Source organism: Mercenaria mercenaria, chromosome 12 (genome assembly GCF_021730395.1).
Source record: "Mercenaria mercenaria strain notata chromosome 12, MADL_Memer_1, whole genome shotgun sequence".
In the NCBI taxonomy this organism is placed as follows: domain Eukaryota; kingdom Metazoa; phylum Mollusca; class Bivalvia; order Venerida; family Veneridae; genus Mercenaria; species Mercenaria mercenaria.
This window is the reverse complement of record NC_069372.1, coordinates 12,019,467-12,045,092: the sequence shown is the minus strand read 5'-3', so window position 1 is coordinate 12,045,092 and position 25,626 is coordinate 12,019,467. Positions and strand designations below refer to the sequence as shown.

General features: G+C 33.4%; 2 protein-coding genes across 2 annotated transcripts; one reads left to right on the top strand and one right to left on the bottom strand.

Annotated features, from left to right (window-relative positions):
- Positions 1-5,536: 5,536 nt before the first annotated feature.
- LOC128547098 (uncharacterized) lies at positions 5,537-16,555 on the top strand. Its single transcript, XM_053518819.1, has 8 exons — positions 5,537-5,752; positions 7,975-8,172; positions 9,020-9,148; positions 9,447-9,668; positions 12,702-12,905; positions 13,535-13,729; positions 14,542-14,727; positions 15,076-16,555. The coding sequence occupies exons 1-8, from the start codon at positions 5,566-5,568 to the stop codon at positions 15,141-15,143; spliced, it is 1,389 nt and encodes a 462-aa protein (XP_053374794.1). The 5' UTR covers positions 5,537-5,565; the 3' UTR covers positions 15,144-16,555.
- Positions 16,556-23,621: 7,066 nt separating this feature from the next.
- LOC128547173 (C-type lectin mannose-binding isoform-like) lies at positions 23,622-24,098 on the bottom strand. Its single transcript, XM_053518947.1, has one exon. It carries the CDS (start codon positions 24,096-24,098, stop codon positions 23,622-23,624), a length of 477 nt encoding a protein of 158 aa, XP_053374922.1.
- Between the last annotated feature and the right edge of the window lie 1,528 nt (positions 24,099-25,626).

Here is a 25,626-nt window from a genome sequence, read left to right as displayed (position 1 = left end):
CTGTTCTAACTACTATATGATTTTTTTGCATGTTTAAATTTCTCTTCAGTGATACAATTATGGGGGTACAGAATGTTTCTTCCTTTTTTACAACACTAACTGGTGTACAAAAGTCTTTGAAAAGATCAGATATATGCATTTATGAGAGCTGTGGGCGAATATAGTCTTGTTTTCCGCCTAACAGACAAAGGGTGTGTCTTAAAAGATGAAAAATAAAACTAACCTCCATGCAAAAAACTTATAAAGTGAAGGTCAGAAAACCACTTAATTAAAATATGCTTGGCCTTTATGTTTTAACCTAACTTCCTGTCCGCCATTACTGTCGGTGAATGGTAAACATTGCAGACGAACAGATTCAAATTTTTATTTTGGATATTTGGGAGAAAAGGGGCATTTTTAAGGGAGACCATTTGGAAATAGTAAAAAGTGAGTGTTTTCTCAAATACTATATAAAAGATGCCATATTTATCTGTTTGTGGCGCATTTTCGGATGATGTTTACATTGGCAACATTTTACGTTCTTAGAAAAACTTTTCAAACTGTCGGCTGCGTGACGTCATCAAATACCGCGAGACACGAGATCAAAACAAAATGTCATCGGAATTAGGACTCTCACGGAATGAGGACCTTGAACGATATTATTTTAAGCATAATTTCATAACTTGTAAAATATCGCATGATTCAATTTCCATGGAACAATATTACTGCGTTACGTCAATGCAGTCATGTACATTTGTATTAAGAGTGTCAGCTTTAATTATAAGTTTATGTTTGTTGAAAAATAAACTTTATTTGGAATTAGAATATATATAATGTATACTGTAATTTATTTTATTTTCGACAATGACTTTCTTCAAATCTACATTTACTTTTCAGAACAGAAAGGCAGCGATTAAATATCTTCCTTTTTGAAATTCGTGCTTTTAATTATCTGCCACTTTATCAAAATTTTCACAAATAAGAAAAACGCTTTTATTTCGATGAATGAGAGTAAAACTGATTTAATTTGTTCTATATCTGTATGAACTTTGACGATTTTTTGTCAGATTCCTTGATTTTAATGATGTGATTCTATAAGCTCTAGTAAATTTTTATTCAATGACGCAAATTTTCAGCGTTAGACAAACGGAAGAGAGTTAGAAATTAACTTTGATGGAGCATACTTTACTTTGTAGTGTTAACTGCTTACTGAAATTTTTCTTTTGATGAACTTTGATATTCTTAATTATGTTACAGTTTGATTCAATACGTTTAATATAATAATGTACAACTGGAATTACATCCCTTTGATGTAACGTCAATCTGGCATGTCAGTTGCAATGTTCTGCAGATTGATTATATTTTATAATTCTATTGAAAATAAGACATATTCGAACGACAGAATTATATGTAGACAACGTAAGAAGCTGGTTTGTTTTTACCACTCAATATTGAAATATCCACACTAACAGTTTTTCAACGTATGGCAAACATGTAACTGGTTTATTCAATTTTATTTATTAAGTTGGAGAAGAGGACTGTTATGAAAAAACAAAAACATGGACATATGATGGTGAAACAAACACAACAGTTAGCGGGAGAACCTGTCAGCGCTGGGACACACAGCACCCACACAGACACAATTACATGAAGTACATGTATCAGTACAGACATAACTACTGCCGCGCGTTTCGTCATTATAACTTCCTTTTTCCTTCTTATTACTATCGTAATGAGAAACCATGGTGTTACACAACTGATCCTAATGTTACACGGGAAAACTGTGATGTTGAAGAATGTGAAAAGGGTAAGCTGATACACATTGCATTTATTATTCGTTTCAAAATTTTCATTTTTATTTTCAATAAGGCCATGCATATTCCTACGGCTATGTGAAGCCGTTTTACACTAAAATTCTTATCTATAATTGAAATTTGTCGATACAAAGAATCGTTTACTATGTTGGCTGATTTCTTCTAGCTTCATTAGGCATCCTAGCGCAGGCGTCACAGCAAAATACCCGAAATTTTATGTTCTAACGCGTGAGTATATACATGAATTGACATGTCCCCCGAAGCAAAAACATGTTATTTTAAAAGCAAATTAACTAGAAACTACAAGATATTAGGAAGTAAAACGTAATTTGATTACTCAGTGAAGCCAACGTGCAAAAGTTTAAAATACCATCTTTTCGTGTTGACGCGTTGCTGAAGAGAATACGATGACAAACATCTAAAAAATGGACTTTTCGGCTTTTTAAAAAGTTTTGTTTGCGCATACATGTCAACGCACCAAACCAAAAAACAAATTCGTCTTTCCGCACCTGCGTCCATAGCAGGACGCAAAGACAAACTGTCGGAGGTTTGTGATCATATACTGGAATAATATTTTTTTTCAGTTATAGTTTTATCAGATAAAAATAGTTCCTTAATCGGTATATATATATACAAAATTATATCGTACGATTCATCACAATAAGAAGTCAGATATGTGAAAACCATATACGAGTATAACAAGGGATGCAAAAAGAAAATGTATATCATGTTTTTTTCTCCGATCCGAGTAAATATGTTTCGCATCAAACCTTCTTGACAATCTTATGAATTCACATCAGATAAGCTTTTGCAGGGAAAAATTGCATTTTATGAAAATTTAAAAAAAAGCGCAATCAGTATTGTGTTTTAACTTATGAAAGTCATTAAAACACTTTTACCCATCATTGGCGATCATCGCACTATTGGATCATGACTTCGTTTCACTTTTTTCTTAAAGTCACAACTGATGATCTAAATCTAAAGACAGGAACACAAGTAAAAGCTATGGAAATTCCTGACTATGAAGATATAACTGACCCTCTATTACATGTTCGTGATTTTGTTTTGCCGAGTAACAGTCGAGCTAGATACGTCGAGTTTCATCAAGATGGTACAACAGACTATTACCCTCTATGTGAAGTGAAGGTTTATGGTGTTCAAGGTAAATAAATCGTATGTAATATCCATGCAAGGCATCACTAAAAGAGATCGATGGAACACAAATAATGATGTCTATTTCTGGTTTTTGTTATGCTGGTATTACCAATTAGGCCCAATTATTGTGCACAAGTCAGAGCTGTTATATTTCGATCTCTTCAGATCGTTCAGCACGACATTTATGTTGTGTTAGTGTACTGTTTAATTTTTCAGCTTGAACATTTCGGCCTGGGTGGTTCCAATACTCCCGCTTTAAAAGCTTTGGGTATTGTTTAATCACCCCTTGGATATATTGCCTGCTTTTTAATTTTGTCTTTTGGCAGTTTCTGTGATATGCAGGCTCCATAACCACAGATCCCCTCTCTAAATTCCAGTTTGTTTAGTTCTGCCCATTGTTTTCTCGTTTAGGGCACAGCCATTATTTTATCTGGGGACCATACGCCGCTTTTCATGGAATTGCACTCTGTGCATCATTGAAGGTTCCATGTGCACCGCCGTATGAATACATCTGCGGATGTCTCTAAATTACATTCTGGTACTTATAACATGTGTAAATGTTGAGTTCTGCTCAACCCGGGGCTAGAGGGCGTGGACGGTAGCTTGCACTTCCACTACCGTCCATGAACAGGCTCAATCAAACCGAGCCTGCAACATTTTCGTTTATGTCGTGTTGGGCGACCTGTAGTTTTCCACTTTTTTATTATTTTTTTTATTTGATTAATTTTGTAGCTGCTGTCACTTAAATCATCTCATTCAGCTATACTGGTATTCATAAGAAATTAAAACTTAAAATGGTAATATATGAAAGGCATGAAAATCTTCACATATTTATTTTCGTCATCAAATTGACCAAAATATTTGGGTGTCTGTTTCAAAGATTTTGTATTTCGATAAATACCCGTTTATTTTTTGATGGACATATAATCATCTATTTTTGGTTGCTTTCAATTAACATTAAAAACCATCACCTACTGAACCCAACGTTTCAAGAATGTGAACGAGATGTTGTCACGAACATTCATGTTCATAAAAATAGTGCCTTGTAGTTATGTAAAGACAAACACCTTATAGATACTAGCTGTCCAAAACTTCCTTAATTACACATTTTGTTATAAAAATGATTAACAATTTCATTATTATGTCTCATTATATACAACATAAATCCTATAACCTATTTGTTCACAAACAAAGAAATAATATAGTTGCTGTACAGGCCCCTAATAGCTGATAACTTGATCATATATGCACAAAAGAAGGCAATAACAAATTAACCATCCCGGTAAAATTGATAAATTTATTATTTTTGTACAAACCATGGCAAACATATAAACACTATCCAGGTTCTTAGACATTTGGATCAACCCGCATAGTTTTGGATGCTAAATAGATATCTCTTAAAGGGAATGCATCTCATTAGCTTAGGAAATAGATAAGTTATTCTTGCATACCAGACGGGGATTTCTGGTGAATTCACCGATGCTGGAAAACTCCATCTTACACCCCGGGGTGTAAGATGACTCTCGTGCTGTAAATGACGTATAACGAACTACATATGTACAGAAGATGTGTGTAGTAATAATAATGTTTTTCGTAAAACGGGATAAAAATCCAATACCTTGATAGTTCCTCTTTGTTCCTTATAACATATTTCTCGATTCAAAAAACCTTACTTTAAGGAAATAACATAACGTTTCATTACAGATGATAAAACAAAACCGGAACTCTTACGTTGTTTTCGTCTCTGTAACGTCATGACGTACGTCCTGTTTACGGACGTAAAGTTCCCGCGCTTTGTTAATACGCTACTATAAGAGAAAAGTGCTATAAGAAAATCATTTGTTTGAATTCATTTTTTACTTTTCTTTGTATAATATGGTATGCAAGAAAAAGATTCTATCACTGGCTATAGGTGCAGATGGGAATATCCGGCTCTCGGGTAACTGTTTACGCGGTTACTCGGCTGGAGTCTCGTAACCGCCTAAACAGTTACCCTCGAGACCGGAAATTCCCATCTGCACCTACAACCAGTGAAAGAATCTTATATGGGTCCATAAATCAACGGTTCTATGCATTATCTTTTTCTTTTTCTGTTTCTTTTTTACATTCTATTTATGTTTTTCCGTATTTTCTCTTAAGAGCCTATTTGTTTATAATAAATTCTATATGAGAAAACTGAGGATAGATTGTAATAACATAATGAATTTGAAAATGTCAACATACAGTAACAGTCCTTTTTCTTTCGAATTTTGAAAAGAAATGTTACCATTTAGTGTACTTTTGCACATCAATGACTCACTTCTGTTTTATAAGAAGAAATGATAACTAAAAGAAAAATTAAACGGAGAAATATGTTGAGTTAAATTACAAGTTTTTCAAAAGGTGAATGTAGACTGAAAACAATTAGACTGATGTACAGAAGGGGAGGTAAATCTACATGTCATCTTCCCTGGCTGGTAGAGTTATCCTTCTTAAATAGTCTGTGCTAAGTACGGGCATGTTTTGCAAATGAACAGGCTCAGATGAGACTAAAACAAAAAAAATGGTTGATACAAATATTTCGACTCTTATTATTTTAGACGACGTTACCAATGTTGCACTTGGAAAGACTGCTCAAATGTCTACAATAAATCAAGAACATTTATTTGACGAGAGTCTAGCTATTGACGGTATTTCTGATCAAGGTATGGTCAAAGAGTCATGTTTTGAGACTGCGGAAGAGGACAATCCTTGGTGGCGAGTTGACCTCTTTGATATATATTTGATATTTCTGGTGAGACTATACAATCGACTCGATTGTTGCAGTAAGTTCGTTCACTTCCTTCTCTTAATTGTTATATTGTTTATAAGTGTTATATTATAGTGAGATTACTATACAGTAGTGAATTAACTTAATTGTTTTGCAAAAAACTTCTATGAGCACTCCAAGTATCAACAATTTCAAAATAAAATCTGAAAAAAAAAATGTTTACAAAGTATTGCAAAATTAAAATTAAAGCCACAATGGAAGTATGTAAAGGTAATAACAATCTGTTCTACACGTGCGTTTTCTGGCAATAAGTTAAGAGAACGAAAGTGGTCTGGCCCAATGTGCCACCTTACGTTAAGATCAATAACAACTTAATAACTTACTTATTCAATGTTGTTTGTAGCTTGTTCCTTTTTTTTAAAACGAGAATAGAATCCTTTCTAGAATGAAAAACTGAAGTGAAAAGTAAAATGAAATGAAATGTTGATAAGGTCTTCTTAAATATGCAATACAAAATGCAACTCTAGAAACTAAAGCTAACATACGATTTTCTTATCATGCTGTTAAAATTGTTTAGATTATTTCAGTTTTGGTGCTAAAACTTCCAAATGAGGTGTAAGAGAATGAGAGTTTTACAACTTTAACATTCATTTTTAATAAGATACCTGATGCATGTGTTCAAGCAAAAACCTAGTTTTTATTTTATGCTAACTAATGAAATACTGTATTCTATCAGTTAAATATTTTCATATTTCATCACTGACACTGTGAAAATATGAAATCTATATTTTCACACTGTGAGAGATATAGCTCCACCCCCTCATTACATTGTGTATGAATTTTAACTTATTTGCTTAAAACAGGATGAAAATTGTAGTCGCACTTTGTTCTTTATAGTTTATTTCTCGATTCAAATAAGTTTACCTAAAGAGAATTTCATAACGTTATGCAGCAAAAAATAAAATAAAATGGAACTTTATGTTGTGTGCGTCTTTATAACGTCACAGCACGTCTGACGTCATGTCAGTTTACGCGCGTTTGTTTCCCGCGCCGAGATTAAAAATAGTTGCAAAATGCAAATCTCAACGTAATTGAGCATAAAATAAAAAGAAAATTTGTTTGTTTTCGTGAATATGGAATATATCTCATCTCGAAGTGAGACAATTTTCACACGCGCTCGTGAAAATATTTGAAATTTTCTCACTTCGAAGTGAGATATATTCCATATTCACTCAAAACAAACAAATATCCTCTATCTAGTATTAATATCGATAAGCCACACATACATATATTTCTTGGTGTACCGCAGTATTAAATAAGGATTGCATCAATGACACTTTTGACTAAAAGGCGGCCGTTTTAGAGCATGGGAAGTTGAAACACTATCAACATTACATGTTATTTCCAGTTATTTTTCCAAAAAATTCTACCTCTATCCTCTAAAATATGCTTCTTTTAAAACACTGGCTAGACCGCAAATAATAACTTTTCTGAAATAATCGGCTCTAAATGTAGAATTATTCGTCTTAATTCAGTGTACATGCTACAAATCTGTGACATACATTTGTAATTTGAAAAGAGATAATAATTTCTAGACTATTTAAGTAAACGTGCACTCAAACTGTTTATTACAAATTAGAGTTTCATTTGTGTATTTATGAATGCTATATATTTACGCATGTATTCGCATTAGTGTGCAAATCAAATAGAACTTTGAATGGTCAAAGTAATATATATTTTCTTGTTTTCAATTTAGTTTGATGTTCATAAATAAACCCAGGTGATTTTACGAAAGTCCGGCTAAAACTGAGCTGCTTATTTATGTTAAAACTTTATGCAAGGATTTTGTAACACCTTGTCTACTAAAAGGTTACCTTGGAATGGTCGTTTAAGAATTATTTTGACATGTTTAAGGCTAATGTGTTCATTTACTGTCATATGCGGTCAAATATCGTACTGTTACCTTTCTAATATAATAGTAAACAATGTACTGTTAGGGAGCTTAAATATTTCTTGTTATTGTTTTATGACAATATGATGTTAAGTAGCCTTACGAAATATAAAAAAGTTTTTACAAGGAAAATAATTACAAAGTTTGAAATCTCATCGAAAGGAAAACTTGCATCTTAATGATACATTTTGAAACTTAAATGAATAAATAATACTGTGATAATTGTTTTTACTTAATATAGAGGTAGTTTAATGAAGTAACATTTATTCTAAATAGTGTTTATGAGATTATACATGTCAACTTAAATCAAACTGTATTTAACAAAGGTGATTCAGCGTATGATGTACAGTTGCGGATAGGCCCTTCACTGGAGACAATGACCGAGGCAGGTTTCATTGAGGGTCAAATAGAAGATATCCAAAATATCGTTCTTCCGATAAACACAGAAGCAAGGTTCATAGAACTGATACGAAAAGGATGGGGAGCTTTTCACTTGTGCGAAGTTGAAGTGTTTGGAAAGATAGGTATATGTCATCATTCTATTGCTGAGTTTTACGTCACACCGAAAAAGTCTGGCGTTTTCCCAGCATTTGATGGTGTAGAAAGATCCCTTGTGAACCCTAAGGCATTATTTCAGTCACGGGAGGGCATCTGGGTTGAACTATCAACCTTAAGTAAGCCAGATGGATTGCTTCGTCGCATGAAAGAAATCTATATTGCAAGTAAAATCTTAAACTCAAAGCGGTGACGGGCAAGTGATTTGCCATCGGCGACCTTAACCACTCAGCGAAGGTTGCCCTATTTCAACTCCTGAACAACTGATGATTATATAAATCATGTTGTCATTCTCAGAAACGGACGACTATAATTTGTTGTAAAAGTAACGAAAAACTAAACTGTATCGCGATAATTTAGGTAAGTGTATGAATTATATAGCATTTATATCAATATATTTGTGCAGCAAATTACTTTTGCTAACAGTACTCAAGTTTGTAAAATACATAACATTTACTAAATGTTTCCTTTTTATAAACAATGTAATATTAACATAAAACTCGTTAGACAGATTCGGCGTCTTTTTTATCCTTTTAGTACGTTCATAAGATTAATAGTTTAAACCGTTCATATCAATTTAATATCATTCTGTACGTTAAATTACTGTGAACACATTTAGGTTCGATAGAGTACTGTATAAACAGTCATCAGTGAGTTCAAAGTTTACTGTACATTAATAGTTAACTATTAATGTACAGTAAATATGCATTTGGATGTTTTGACTGAAAAACAATAAAACTGTCATATGATTTCTTGATACGTTAATAGTTCTCGGTAGTTTGACAAACTGCTGAGATAATCTTACTTCTGTTGTAGCTGAATGTAAATATGATCCCTGTCAAAATGGAGGCAATTGTTACGTCATACACTGTGGCGATCTAGATAACTGCAGAAACTACACGTGCTCATGTGCGGACGGCTTTGGTGGTGTTGACTGTGAAGTTTGTAAGTTTAAACGCAATTTATGTTGTCTCTTGGTTTAAAGATCGATCAGAAGACGAGTCATGTCAGCGCTGGTGTTGAATTTATGAAACAGATGTATAAGTTGTGAAAATGTATCCTTCAATTTTAGCGTTACCTAAATAGTATGGATTCAGCTTTCATTTATATAATTCATTTTTCTTTATACTTTATAGCTGAATATTAGATAATAAAATAAGATAGTTTTGCACATGAAATAAGATCAATGTTCAAAAATTATTTCTCAGTCTAGTCATAACAAAACCACACATTTTGTCTGAAGGTACATATAATGTTGCTGTTGGAAAAGAAATTGAGGCGTCAAGTATTTATCATAAGAGCTGGTTTCCAAGTAACGCTGTAGACGGTGATACCAATCAGAATATTCTTTTTGGAGCGACGTGTGTGTCCACACAGAAAGAAATAAAACCCTACTTAATGATAGATCTCGGTGAAGAGTACAACATTACTGGTGTCAATGTTTACAGAAGATCGGACTGTTGTGGTATGGAAACAGTTTTGAATAATTACATTTTGAAACTTATAAACGAACAATTTCAGTGTAGTTTGTGTGTCTGCTTGTTTTCTACGAACAAATACTGTGACTCATAGTGGGATCAAGTATGGTATAAGCAAAAAATAATTCTGGTGTAATAAACGAGTAATTTGGTTACTGAATTGTATTATAAGGCTATAGGCTATATACTTCAGAATACAAATAAATCTTATAGCTCTAATTCCTAGTACTTATTGTTTCAAGTAAAAAAGTAATTCGGGAGTAGTAAATAAAATCTAAAGACATTAATCTGTGAATATAATGGCGTTCAAAGGTTGACAGGTCGACAGGTCAACTGGTTGACAGGTTGACAGGCCGACAGGTTGACAGGTCGACAGGTTGACAGGTCGACAGGTTGTTAGGATGACAAACCAAATAACATTACTGAAATTTATTATAAGGCTTTATACATCAGAATAGAAATAAATCTTATAGCCCTAATTCCTAATAGTTATTGTTTCAAGTAAAAAAGAAATTCGGAAGGAATTAATAAAATCTATAGACATTGATCTATGAATATAATGGCGTTCAAACAGGTCGACAAGTTGACAGGTCGACAGCTCGACAAGTTGACAGGTTGACAGGTCATTATTGTATAAATATACTTGCGATGACAGGTTGACAGGTCGAAAGGTTGACAGACCAAAAAACATTATCTATAAATAAACATTTTGATACATTTATTTTTCAATATCTACAATTGACTTAATCATGATCAACTTGCCAACGTGTAAACCTGTCAACCTGTCAACCTGTCGACCTGTCAACCTGTCGACCTGTCAACCTGTCATCATGTCAACCTTTCAAACTGTCGACCTGTCAACCTGTCAACCTTTCGACCTGTCATCCTGTCAACCTGTCGACCGGTCAACCTGTCGACCTGTCAACTTGTCTTATTTCTATGTTGATAATTATTATTTATTATTATAAATCAATGGGATGAGTTCTAAATAAAGAACAAGATAAAATAGTTTCGTTCTCATACTAGAAATGTAGAAATATATCATTTATACATGGGCTGAGTTCTAAATAAAGAACAAGATAAAATAGTTTCGCTCTCATCACTAGAAATGTACTAATATATTATTTATTATTTAGTAAACACGTATTAATACTTTAAAGCGTATTATTTCAAAAACTAAATCACGAAACTACTTTTTGCTTATACTATACTTGGGCCATGTAGTGCTCTAAGAAATGCGGCATAAATGAATTAAACTTTAAAATGAAATGATAGTAGATAACAAATACATAACGTCATCATCTTATTCCACCAAATCTGTGTTGGATAATAGGAAGGACATCTTATAAAGAATAATGACATTAAGGTAATATGCTCCACCTAACGAAAGTCAACGGATCGTAAAGAAATTTTGCCGAAACAAAATTGACGATATTTCCGATTGACTGGTATCTTTTTCATTTTTCTGTTATTCTCCATTTTGCTGTTGTAAATCTTCAAACATGACCACTAACGTCATTTTGTCAGCAGAGCGCAAAATGACGTACTTGACCGGCTTTTCGAGTATCGTTTTGATATACAACTAAAAAAACGGCAAAAATTCTTTATTTTCAAGTTTATATTAAAATTATCTCTCCAGTGATACATAATTTGTCATGTTTATTTCAACGTCACATCAGAGGCAAGCGATTTATGAACGCAAAATACGTAAAACTGACGTTGAGTTTCACCCGAAATTTCGCGTAAGAACGCCTGTATCTTAAAAATTGCCAGATAGTTTTTTGAATAAATTTCAACAGAAGTACAAAATTTCAATTGCTATCGATTCCTTAAAAGAAAAATGGGGGTCACCGATTTAGATTTCGCTCTGTTTACCGTTGCGCTTCCCCTACCCCCAGTAAAAATAACGACGTTTTCATACTTATTTCGTAAGTTTCCATTAATTCAAATTCAATATCTTCTTCTTTTGGTGGATATAATGAAATAATATCAGTTTCTGCTGTTGGATAATAATGAAATGATATCACAATAATGATAAAATGAAGACGTTTTTTTTTGTTTATTAAATTTTTCAAACAGATGAATGTTTTCTAGAAAATGTTCTATACATGACAAACAGACATGTTTTATTACAGACAATTTTGCCTAAGTGCCTGTGCATTCTATATAGTATTTCGAAGAGTGCGCAGTTAATGATTCCATCTATACATAGAAACAGTTTACAGAAATTTAGATTACGCATACAGTACTCTAATGAGGAGAGAAAAGAATTTGTCCCATAAGTTTATTTAGGGTGTTAAGAATCACATGTACCCCCAAGACGTTCACACTGCAACGTTTCGCTCGTGGTACTTTTGATTAATGTGTAGTACTTTAACAAAATACTTGTTTTGTTTATATATCCCGGTAAACAAATGTTACAAACAACACCGATGATAGTATGCGCCTGATATCAGAAGACGCAGGTTCATACATGTGCTATATATCCCGGCAAAACTATAAACGTCTGCTGGACATTAAAAGCAGTAAACTGAATAAAATGCTCACAAAACGTGAGCACGGCTTTATATATTACCCTATTTTATAATTTAATTTTATACTACAGTCATGTTTTACAAAGTCTCTATTTTATTTTCTGATCACATTTGGTTAATTAAACTATCTACCGTGCGCATGCTTTCAATGCCTTTAAAATGAGACATTTAAAATTGTGGCATTTCTATGGTTTGAACCTACGTCTCCTGATATCAGACGCAAACTTTCTTTTTTTTAAGTTATCCCTGGAACTTGGATCATTCAGTTCGATTGAATCGTTTCTACTTGCGACAGTAACTACGTCAATCATAAGATCGTCATCTCTGTCTCGATGTCTGCTTCAAAACTAATTATAGAAGTTGATGAGTAACTTACCAATTCCTTAATGATCTTTGACGTAATGAAAATGTATTTTGATTCTACTTTAACACCAGTTTCATAACATTAAATATATTCAAAATAACACATCAATACTTATTTCAAAGCGGAAGATTTTGGCGCTATTGAACTGTTTCTCATGATGACAACATGGATTAGCTATGGGTACACTGATGAGGGTACTGAAAGCATTTCAAAGTTTGGGATATACCCATATGTCGCAACAAGGCATGTAAAAGTTGTGGCAAAGGAAGAGCAGCCAACATTCCTTCAGATCTGTGAGATACAAGTGTTTAGCATTTGTCAAGAAGGTAAGGCATTTTTTTAGAAAGCGAATTCGTTAATATATGTATTATATGTATAAACTAGAATATCATATCAGATTGATTAATTTACCAAAAGAAAAGAAATGATTTTTAAAATAGATTTAGCCGGTATTTAGGGAGACACGATATATAATTGTCACAAAATATATATCTTTTATAGGTACATGTATCCAGTTTACTAAAAGATCTGCTCCTTTTGCATATAGAACTCTACACGAGTTGTTTTGTAATAGGAACGAAGGGTATCTGAAATTATTACTAATATAATCATCGAATTATCTCTTTCACAGCATTTAGAACAACCTTGCAACAACTAGTCCATGATCATTTGAATTTGTGTTGGGAAGGGTTTCCTGGTCGAGTGGTTAGGGTCGCTAACTTAGAATCACTTGTCCATCACCATTGTTGGTTCAAGCCTCACTCTGGCCGTTGAATTGTTCTTGTGATGAAGCCATCAAGCTGGCTATCGAAGGCAGGTGGTTCTACCTGGTTGCCCGCTCGTGATGAAATCATTCACACAGGGCCAATAAAGGGCATTCCTGCACCATCAAAGCTGGAAAATCTCTATGTGACCAATAATGTGTCGTTGCTTAAACCTAACAAAAATGTTTCAGACTTCACAGTTACAACATCTCCTAAGACAATGGTTGAAGAACCAATGCCTTTCATACAGATGCGATTCTCATTGTCAGACAAGTACAGTGATGTTGTCAAGTCGGAAGAGTCATTTAAAGATTTGATCAGACAAGGATTGTCCAGTCAAACCGGTTATTCGGAGGAAAGTTTTCGAAATATAGAAGTAGAAAAAGGTATATTATATAGAACATAGGTTTAACAATGATGCAATTCAACCATAATCGGCTAATTCAGCTAAAGTATGTAAATTGACTTTCACACATTTATTGGTGGAAAAGAGTCCCTAAACCAATTTGTTTAATCTGTTTAATTGTACGATTACAGTTGATATCATCTTACTGGCATAAATATTTCACGCAAAAAAGTCTGCAATATGCAGCAATTTGAAATTATGAAATAATCAGTAATCTACATACCATTGTTTTTACAGATAGAAGTGAATTTCGTCTTCTTACTTTTGCCTTATCACTTTCAGAGATATATTTTATATGAAGTTTTGTATAACTGAAGATATTACAGGATTTTAAGCTGAACTTTAAACAAGTGCCTTTTTGACAATAACACTGCCTTCTGCCATTAACGTTTTACATGCATGATGACATAGCAGCCCTGTTAATCCAGCCAGATGGTTGCAGATGCACGAACATCCTCTTATCATAACGGAGACAGTCGACGAAACCATTCTATTGTTTGATTTGATTTTAAACAAATATTTAAACAGAAAATATATTTAGGCAAAATATCGTAATTACGTACGTAGTTTTTGAAAGTATTGCGTGGTAATATACTGTGAAAAATACAATAACAGTCATTTTACGTAAATAACAAAGGCATACTTCGATCAGGGAAAATACACATTTCTAAGTTTCTGTCTATTTAGATGAAACAAAGATGCATGGTCACTTTGATTTGTTTTAAATATTGTTTGTCAGTGATATTAAAGCTTGTTCTTTCGAAAACGTATTTCGATTGCAATCTTTTATAGAACCATTCCGTGTGTCATTTGAACTTCATGCTATTGAGGGAGATAGGACAACATTGAATAACATGTTGAAGAAGATAGAAACTCTAAACAGATTTGGCATTCTAGAAATTGAAACCAAAGATGGTCAGCTATTAGCAATTACCGCTGGAAGTCTACAATATCATATGATTTTTGTAGAAAATACAGGTAATTGAATAATAATTAACTCTTTCTACACTTCTTTCATAAATGTAACCTTGAAACATTTAACCTTTTCCCTCTTTGAATACAAATATTTAGCAAAAGTTAAAAATGGTCAGGAAATACTATAATTTTTAGCACATTTTATAACTCCGTATATCGTCGATCATAGTACGCGGAAACAATGTTTTACAGACATTATTGACCTTACGTTTACGAAAATAAATGTAATAGGCATTAATATAAAGTACATTTAAATTTTAAACTTCAACTACACAAACATATTTGTTGATTATTAATTTAGGCACATAGAATTTTCAAATCTATACATTTTGTTTTTTTCCAAAAATATAGGAACAGGAATTGACAGTCCGTTCTTCCTGATAGCTTCTGTCATCGTTATGGCAATGACCTATATGTGAGACAGAAGAGAGGGACGAGCTATGAATAACACTGTGATTAACACTGGCTCAGATTATAGTATATTACACGTATATTATGATGTCGCAACAAGTGCCTTGATACAAAGGCTAAATATATATAAATTGACAAAATGACAGGCAATATCATTGTTTTGTTATCTAATCATATCGGGAAGGACTTACGGGAATCATTTGTGACATAACATGAGAAATTGTTTTAGCTGTGCTCATTCTATAAGCTCGTATATTTGATAAAAACAATTCTTTACTAATCACAGCGACTGTCAAAGTTTTAAGTTTTAGAGGGCGTGGACGACAGCATCCATTTCCACTGAACAGGCTCCGTAAAACCGAGGCCTGTGACATTTTGTTTTTTTTTTGTCATGTTGAGCAACCTGTAGTGTTTTAACTTTTTCTATTTTAAATTTATTACAAATTAATACGATTTCATTTCATTTATATTACATTTATTTTATATTTAAGAAAAAAATTATAGCAATAGAGTGTTTTAATATTATTTATACACGATGGGTTATACGTCGGACGTAATAATATCACGAGGGCACAACCCGAGTGAAATTATTTGAACGATGTATAAACGCCCGAGTGTATGAACAGTGTTAAAACACGGTTTTGCTATAAATTATTTCGATTCTAATATGCCCTTAATCTAAAACATTAGATAAAATATAGAAGCTCTCTTTCTTTGTCGCAACAAAAACTTTGACCTCACCGCACGTTAACGTGACGTCACTCTAGCGTAAAAGTGTTTTAGAATGTTGTTTTAGTTCCTAAGGACGATTATATATACGAATGTCGTATGTTGTATCATGTCTTTTTCAAAAATAAAACATGAGTATAATCGTTAGAAGTGTTTTCAATTTTAGAACAGCGTGTCATACCGTTTTACACAAATCACACTGATAAACGTATTTACGAAAAAGGGGTGTAAAATTTTGCAAAGGTTTGAGCAAAATGCAGTTGTGTCTTCTTTATGCATTAGCTTTAACCCTTAATCTGCTAAATTTCAATAATGAACTTGTCCATCTTGTCCATCTTTGAATTTGGACAGTAGCATTAACTGTTTAAAGAAAGGGTGCATACCAAAAGGACTCATACTATACGGATGTGCAGGCTGATCATGATCTGCTCTGGTCGCAAAGACAGAATCAGTCATGTCCAGCATGATAAAGATTAAGCTTAATTTACAGTCTTCCTGAACGTTATTATTGAATTATGTAGACTGAACATTGAATTAGTCTGAAGATATCAGTCAAAGTTGACCAAAATTGTGTTGTTTTTAGGATTTTGTGACCTTCCGAATTAGGTCCTTCTGGATCATGAAATCAATTTCAAAACCAAATGTTTTGTTGCGACCAAGAAAGAGCGCTACTATATTTTATCTACTGTTTTAGATTAAAGACATATTAGAATTGAAATAATTTATAGCAAAAGAGTGCTTTAACACTATTTATACACTCGGGCGATAATACGTCGTACAATTAATTTCACTCGGGCTGCGCCCTCGTGAAATTATTACGCCCGACGTATAACCGCCCATCGTGCATAAATAGTGTTAAAAATTATAAATTATTTCTTAAATATTTTGCTCATATCAACATTTGATATAGAGCTTTGCAATATTAGGTTCAATATTACGGAAGTTGTTTTAGTTTTCGCAGTAGGAAGAGAGACGATCACTAGGAAAGTGCGTTGTTTTCGCAGTAGGAAGAGGGACGATCACTAGGAAAGTGCGATGTTTTCGCAGTAGGAAGAGGGGCGATCACTAGGAAAGTGCGTTGTTTTTGCAGTAGGAGGAAGGATGATCACTAGGAATGTGCGTTGTTTAGAAGAGGCTACATCACGATGGTCGATTTCTGCACAAACACATGTAATCGTAGTAAATAAACATGATGTGAAAAAAGTTGTTTTTTCCTCATTTTCCTCTACTCTGCATCTGATTTATAGCATGTGCTTTTGAAGCACAGGACACATTCAAACAAAGTAAGGAGACATGGTTTGATTGCTTCTGTCCAGGAGATGTGATGGAAATTGCAACAACGCTTATACCTTCTAGCACTGTCTTAAGGATGTACTAGCGTTTTTTTTTCAGGATATCCGCCATTTTGAAAAATGTTTCTTCGAATATTGCTTTCTAACAAAAGTGTTGCCAAAAATTAATGGTAAATAATTAAAATATGGCTAATAATGTACCATTTAACCAAATATATTATGCTTGTCACAAATTGACATACGGGCCTTATTTTATCTGTAGTGTAAATGCAGGTATTGCATCATCTTTTGTAAATTTTTGAGTTATTGAGGTAAATGTCAGATTTCACGCATAAAATACCTCTCATGTTTTTCTGTATTTCATAACTTAAATTTCCATGTAAATTTCATTAAATTCTGTTCCGTAATAAGAAAGTTGATATTTTATAAACTTCAGTAATTCGTGTTTTTATCCCCAAAACCACTATAATGGGCCTCAAATTGTCAATTTAAATTCGCGCCAAAGTAGTTAGATTCCCCGGCTATATCGTGAATCCCGTGAAAATAGAAATAGTAAGAGCTCACGCATAGGCCGTGAATCCCATGAAATTTAGTATTTGGCGGGACATTACCCTTTAAATAGACTGGACTAGATATGCCTTGCGCACACCACCTTCCGACATTATAGACGAATCTATGTCTGAATTATTTTCTTGCTAGAAAATTATGCTCGATCGAGGTAAGAAATTTATTTGTTAGATTTTTGTATGATTTTTGCATTACGATTTTTATTTGGTAAATTTTTGTTCATTCTACAGAATTCTGTAACATTTACTTTTCGGCACATGATTTTGGCTAGTTTCGGTATGTCAGGATAATTTATTAAATTTTTCAGACTTTTGTAAATTATTTAGAAAGAGGAGTCTAAGCGTTTCGTTTATATAAGATGTTAGATTTATACTGAAATTTGTATCGTGATAATTGTAAAGCACTGTTTCAAAAACTTATGTCAAACATTTTGTTAATTATGGAACGCCATTACTGCATTGTATTGTTATGTATAAATCTATATGGCAAGTCTAGCACCATGTATGTAATATATTATTGTAATTTGTAATTGTGTGCCAGTCTATAGCACATCTAATTAATGTCCGTTGTAGTGTATGGCATTAGATATTATATGGATGCCAACTATGATATAACGTTTGATTTATATTGCATTTGTTAATTTGTAGTTGTAAATAATAGCTGCAGTTTATCATTTCCGTATCTATAATGTTTCATCATATACTTTTCGTATCTTTTTCATACTTTAACTTTAGTCTTTTAAGTAAGTAATTTTTGTAATAATGGAAGTAATTAGTGACGTATTTGAATCACGTGACGTATGAACTTAGTAGGACATATGTTTTGTATAAGTAGCACGTATTATTTATGGGAGCCTACGGAGGTATGGTGTACCCAAAGGAGCAGTTTTATGCCCTGACTTATTTGTTTTGCTATGGTGCTTACCATATGTTATATATTTTAGCTTCTTCCTCCAGACGATTTTACCTGGTGATGTCATAACCCGGAAGTACAATGCCCGAGGTTCACTTGTCTTCACTCGCCTGGATGTGATATTCCCAGCGCAGAGCTTTCGTCCCATGGTTGTGCCGTAAACCGCCAAGACGATGATTTTTGTTATCCTCTGAAGTCAGCTCAGGGATGCAATCACCTACCACCATAGGGAGCCAATACGGAATCAACGTATTCACGGTTTAAAGGGACTGGATTTAGAGATACGTTTTGTTTGTGCTACTTAAAGTTCGCAATTAAATTAAAGAACTGTACCACGTCACATTAGAATGGAACTATACGAACTTTGTATCTGGTGATACTGAACTTTTATTTTTTTTTTCTTATAATCAGTTTTTTTCTTATCTATTCATTGCAAATAATCATCTTATGTAAATAAATTTGCAAATATTGTAAAGGGTGTTGATTTGTTCTGATGGTTACTGTCGCCGGTACGGCCTTTCCTGTCACAATGCTTTTTGTGAAAAAAAAAATTTCACCCTTATTTTTGGCTGGCATTTGCCTAAAATTGACGTAATATTTACAATGGGGTAGGGATAGGTAATTTCAAATATCTACTAAAGTAGATCAGATTTGGTTTTGATATTTTTCTGACTGATACATATAATGTTAAGCTATGAATAAAATAAAAGTTTTCAAGATAGCACTTTATATTATCTAGAAAATATATATTAAAACAAAAAGAACAAAAAATATCAAAATTCACCACTTTTTAACAGTTTTTTCTTAATAAATCTCTAAGATGCACGGTGACCCCAACTTTTTTTCTTTCCATTTCCAAAATTACCTAAACGATGGTCCACAGGAGCAAATCTATGGAATATACTTTTACCATCCGACCTATTATAGTGTCTAGATTATGCAAGCACTTATTTCGACATCTTTAGCACCGCCATCTTGTCTTCATATGGCGTCATTTATCCTGTCCTCCGAAAAGGGTTTAAGTCCTCTCGGCTCAGAATATATCCAGCGCCGCAATCGCAATGCGCCCAAATATAGCCCTTATAAAATGGCCGAAGAAAACATTTTTGTATTTTCGTCTTTTTAAGAAGGAAATATTTCACCTATTCAACAGTCACATATGTATTATCGTTTGCCTTCAAGACCCAACATGATTCAAATCCCAGCTTACACGTCCGTACTTTGGACGAATTTGTTTTTCTACAAATATGAAAATTCAACGGTATTTACTTGCTCGCCAATTGACACACCTGCTATAAGTGCAGACTTATGTAAATCGTTTTTAAAAAAGTATGGTATACAAACGTGTCCTTTGGAAAGGATGACTGATTTGCCGCTCCATTTCTATAGGTACAATGTAAATACAGCAACGCTCTGTCTATCACCCTGTGTCCGGCTTGCAGCTATTTTTGTAAAAATGTGCAAATGGATTGATAAATAATTTCTACCATAACTTTCAATAAAGAGATATGGACCTTCTAAACTTAAATGCATTTATTTAATTTCACACAAAAATACCAAACTAATGTTCATAAATCGCAACCAAGCAAATTGATAGCAGATTCGGTTTGGTTGAGTCTGGTAATGACAGGTTATGAAAAATGGAAAAAAAGCCCCACGTCCATTAGTATCTGTTGCATTGGCGTTCTATTATACAGAAATAACAATGAACTTCATGATCCCATAGGACAGGAGAGTACAACAACAGTGAGGCTGGGTACGGGTAAGACGTTTTACGTCCTTCACACGAAACTTATATAAAGATCCTTTGGAAACATAAAACGAAGGAAAATACTAGCATATTTGGTTTGGATGAGTCGAATTTGTGACATCTTTAACATCGAACTAGCACCTACGTAATCGTAGCTCTATGGTACATTGACCCCGTGATCCTAAACGACAAGAAAAGATCACTAAACTAAAAGTACGATGCGGCCATACCGCAGTTAACAAAATTCAAACAGAAACAAAAAATCCTATATTGTGTCTATAAGTTTGACACAGAATGTAATTTTGTGTATTTCATCAAGTTTAGAAGTTGAATCACATTGCGCCCCACATAAAAACGGTATGGAGTCAATTTTACACAGTAAAGTACAAGCATCAGCGAAATTACATTGTCCCTATTCGCACAATTAAAACAAAAGTTGCATGCTACAGCGTGGAGACTAGAAAAGTGTATCAGTTTGTTTTGTTTGTTTTGGGTTTTAACGCCGTTTTTCAACAGTATTTCAGTCATGTAACGGCGGACAGTTAACATAACCATTGTTCCTGGATTCTGTATCAGCACAAACCTGTTCTCCTCAAGTAACTGCTGACTTCCCCACATGAATTATCAGAGGTGGAGGACACAATGTCTTTTATCAAATCGTTACGGAGAACAAACGCCCCGCCCGAGGATCGAACTCGCGACCCTGCGATCCGTAGACCAACGCTCTCCCTACTGAGCTAAGCGGGCGGGCTAAATGTATCAGAGATAGGAAAAAACTTGTCAGTTTTTAAGTTCTTTAACACAACACGTTTATTCTGAAACTACAAGATACATGTTCTGTTTGCTGACTGGCATTTATAAAGCATAAGAGGGACATAAGAACACAAAACCATCATGTTGATTAAACCGGAAATAAACAACAACGACATTTTGAATACACGGCAGAGGGAAGGGAGTATTTTAAGCATTTCTAATATGCATTAACTTGTTGATAAGAGAAGATTTTCTTATCCGCATGACCGTCGTGCCGATTATTTTCGTTATTCGCACGACGATCATGATTGGAAAGTCATGTCGATTGTTTTTGTTACTGATACAACCAAAATACTGTATAAATATGTGAAATTTAGTTTGTCTTTTCTGAAGTTTTCCTTTTTTTCCTTGGTGAGAATTTTGTTTTCAACTTTTTATCAACAAGTTGCAAAACTGGACTTTTTATGCTTAAAACATGGTCAGTGATGTTAGAAATCAACTTACTAACGCTCTAAATATATAACTCCCTTATTTGTCAATTCCGAAAAGTCTCACTTCAAAAAAATAATTCAAAAAAAGAGAAAAAATCCAACCTACCTACCCTAATTGTTTTGAGCATGTTACTGGAAACATTTTTTAAAGCCTCCATAAAGTACAATTTTAGCATGCACCCACCCGCGTTATGTTGAATCACTTACACACGATTTATTGAATTAAAAACATACTTATGAAAAGTAAAATAACGGCATTAATGTATGCTAACTACTATTAATTATGCAAGAATATCAGATCTTTGCATTCTTTGGTTTATTTTTCAATTGATGAATTATTCAATTTATTTTACTAATAAAGGTTGTTTTAATATCCAATTAAAGTCTATTGATTTGATATCTTAAACAATGAACATGATGCTGTAACAGCTAGTATTTTTAACTAAAGGTATACCTTACGCCTAAAATAGCAATGCTACCGAAAAACCCGTCGTGCGGATAAGAATACTAATCGGCTTGGCAGTCGTGCGAATAAGAAAAATAATCGGTACGACAGTCGTGCCGATAGACACTTCCAATAAAAAGAGAAAAAATACAAATGTCAATTCATCTTACATTTTATTAATATAGAGAATAGGAACATCGAGAGCTATGATATAATTTTGCACATCACTTGCGTTATTTATTTCAATACTGAAATTATTGGTACTGTGAATATACACACTGCTTATAAAAATCCGGTCCATAGTTTGTGCTAATAGGTCAACAGTACATTTTGCTGGACTAAATTCAAAACTTGAAGAAAAACATTATTTCTGATGTCATGCATAAAAACACGTCGGTGAATAATAGAAGCTATTTTTCTTCGGCAATAGTTTAACTATTGATCGGCAAATCGTTCAATAGGTGTAAAATATGACTAACGTGGACACTTTGGGAGTATTTTTTCATGTCGTCTTTTATCATTTGCAAAGTACCAGCTTTCTGTTTATACTTGATAGAGAGATTGTGACGTCAATATGTCTACATTTACCCATACGTGAGGTAAATCCCTATTCATAACAAAAGTTTCTCTCAAAACAGTGTTTGATAACTTTAATTGAGTCGCTAGCTATTTCTCGTTTACAACTTTACCTTTGCGTTTTTCAAGACCAAATTGTGTAAATTCTGAACTTTGAAAGCTCAAAAGCTTACTGAAATATAGAATCAAATAATGCATGTACGCCTACCCCGTAGGAGTATTAAAGCGCCACATTTGTCATAATAAGCAAGTTTTGACAACAAATTCTTTTAAGCAAAACTAATACGCGCACATCAAGGCAAATGTACAAAGGCATATTGGAGAAGATATATTATTGAGACCAATAGCAAAATCATCAAAATGTAAAAAAAATCTATCTACTTTGTGAATGCTTATAAGGTATACAGTACATTTAGTCGCAATAACAATGTTGATTGTCTTTGTATGTAGGATCCAAAAAGTACACTCGTATTACATGTTTAAAGTTGAGTTAACATTACGGTATTGATGCATGGGAAAGTTCATGAAATATCTACCTAATGCGTACACGGAACACTTGATATTATATTTATTTGAATGTATATTTTCAAATTTTGCCATAATTTTAGCACAATAAATCTAAAATGATAACTAACAATTCAAGTGAACTTATGCCTCAAAGGATATAATTTAATTCATTTTAAGATCTCAACTCATTCTTAAATACATCTATGTGCTAAAATTCGTTTTAAAGTTATATACGAAAATATAGGTACTGATAATGAATGGTAAAACATAAACATGTTCTCCTCAGATACTGCAGCGAAGTAAGTTTCTTTTGCGTCTTTTTACGTGTTGAACATTAGATTTATCGACACATCAACATTTTAACAAATTTTAAATGTGACAGTTTAAGGTAGCTCGACACCACATTTTAAAACAAAATATTCATAAAGTGTTTGTCAATAGCATGTTTCTTCTCTTCCTGCTTTTCAAACTGGGATTTCACAGAGAAATGGATACTTAGACGTACACGATAAATCAAACCAGAGGTAGTTCTCCAGTGCTAGACATTGGTTAGAATCGCTGTTGCTCGGGTAACTGCTACTATGCCATTTGAAGTATCCACTGCCGGAGCCATATTTGTATTCCCATTGTGAAGCCGAATCTTTACGCCGGCCACCGATGTTTATATCTGCAGGCCGAAATCCATTCAAAATAGATTTCACATCTGCGTACTTCAGATCCGAGTCAATATTGATAAGAAATCCTCCATCTTCCTGACATACCATCTCAGCATCTTCGTGATTTTTTGGTGTAACATATAATTTTATGCAAAATCCATTTGTTGTCATATTATAATTTCTAGGACAAAAACCTTTTCTTTTGCCTTCAACACCTCCTTCACATATACCTAAATCTGTCTCTGCCTCCGTTGTTTTTCCACTTACAGATTGTCCAACTTGCATTCTCTACTACGATTTCGCGTTCCAAAATAATATTCCCTGGTGACGTCACATTCAGTCCATTGCGTCCATTCAGAACACTGATGAAGGTTTGTTATCGCCATTCCGAGAATAGTTAGCATTGGTTTGTTCAGGTGTCTCCCCATTTCAATCAATGTCTGGCCATCAATATCTTTTCCAGCAGTACCTTTACTCTCAATTTCTGTGTCACAATAAATCCCGTTGCATAACACAATGAGGAATACAAGTTTGATGACGAACTTGATGCTAGTTTGTTTTTCCATTTTGCTCGTATGAATCAGCTCTTCTTCAGTTAAAGATGTATTTACTTCGTGTTAATGTTGTTAAGCATTAAGCCTTTTCATTTTCTAAACTCTACATATGCGGCTTCACAACTTGTACGCATAAGTGCAACATGGAATCTGAGTAAATAATCAAGCAACACAGCTGAAATTTTTTTAAGTTTCCCAGCAAGGTTTCTCTTTCCAACTCAGACAGCGTTCGATAATGATCTTAAACATAAAGAGGAGTGATCAAAATGTTCTGAAAGTATCCGTTCTAAGAATCAAATTTAACAATGTTTATGTTGATGTAAAAAGTAAATGTGATTCGGGTTTAAATGAACTGTTGTCATACAGGACTTCAATAAATTGAATATTTAAGATTATTAATTTTCATTTTAGCTACATAATATGTAAAATACTAAATAAAATTTAATTAAAAAAAATTTTTTCTGAAAATTAAAATGAACGCATTTTCAAAAAATACAACGCATTTTCAGGAAATACAACTAGATTGCCTTCGTTAACGAAAACACTAGCATTTCAAGAATTTCTCAAGATAAAATAAGTATGGTATTGTTTGTAAAATTATACGAAAATGATGTTAAACCACAGTTAAGCCAGTGTATACAGTATTTATACTAAAAGAAGTAGATTCATACCGATCAATTTATGTTTACAAATATTCTTATATTACAATTGCCACAGATATTATCCATACATGTATGAAAATATGTTGAAAGCAGCAACAAAGGGGTGAAAAAAGGTACATATTTAGTCTTGAAACATTATTTATCTAGTCCAGCCGACGGCAGAAATCATATTTAGAATGTACTCTAGAAAAATACTGCTGAAAAGAGTACCAATTTAAATTACCAAGAACAATTCACTATTTAACTTATCAGTCGCTACAGGGAATCGAACGCCTGTGGTGTGTAATCAGATCAAATGTTTTAACGCGAAGGTCGAACACGTTTAACAGATGCAATTTTAAAGTACTGTTGAAATATGCCAACCATATCTAAAATATTTTCAGCATCCCATAATATAGCCTTAGGTATTGTGGTTTAGTAAACGTTATCTCCCACGAGAAAGAGAAATTTTCTTGAGATTTCGTTAGATATTGACAAGATTAAATAAAGATTTTATATTCCATTTCATTCCATTCATTAAAGTACAACATTCTGCGAACAGATGGATACATATGTTGTTGGTCTAAGTATGTTGTAAACAACATAATTAGGGAAATA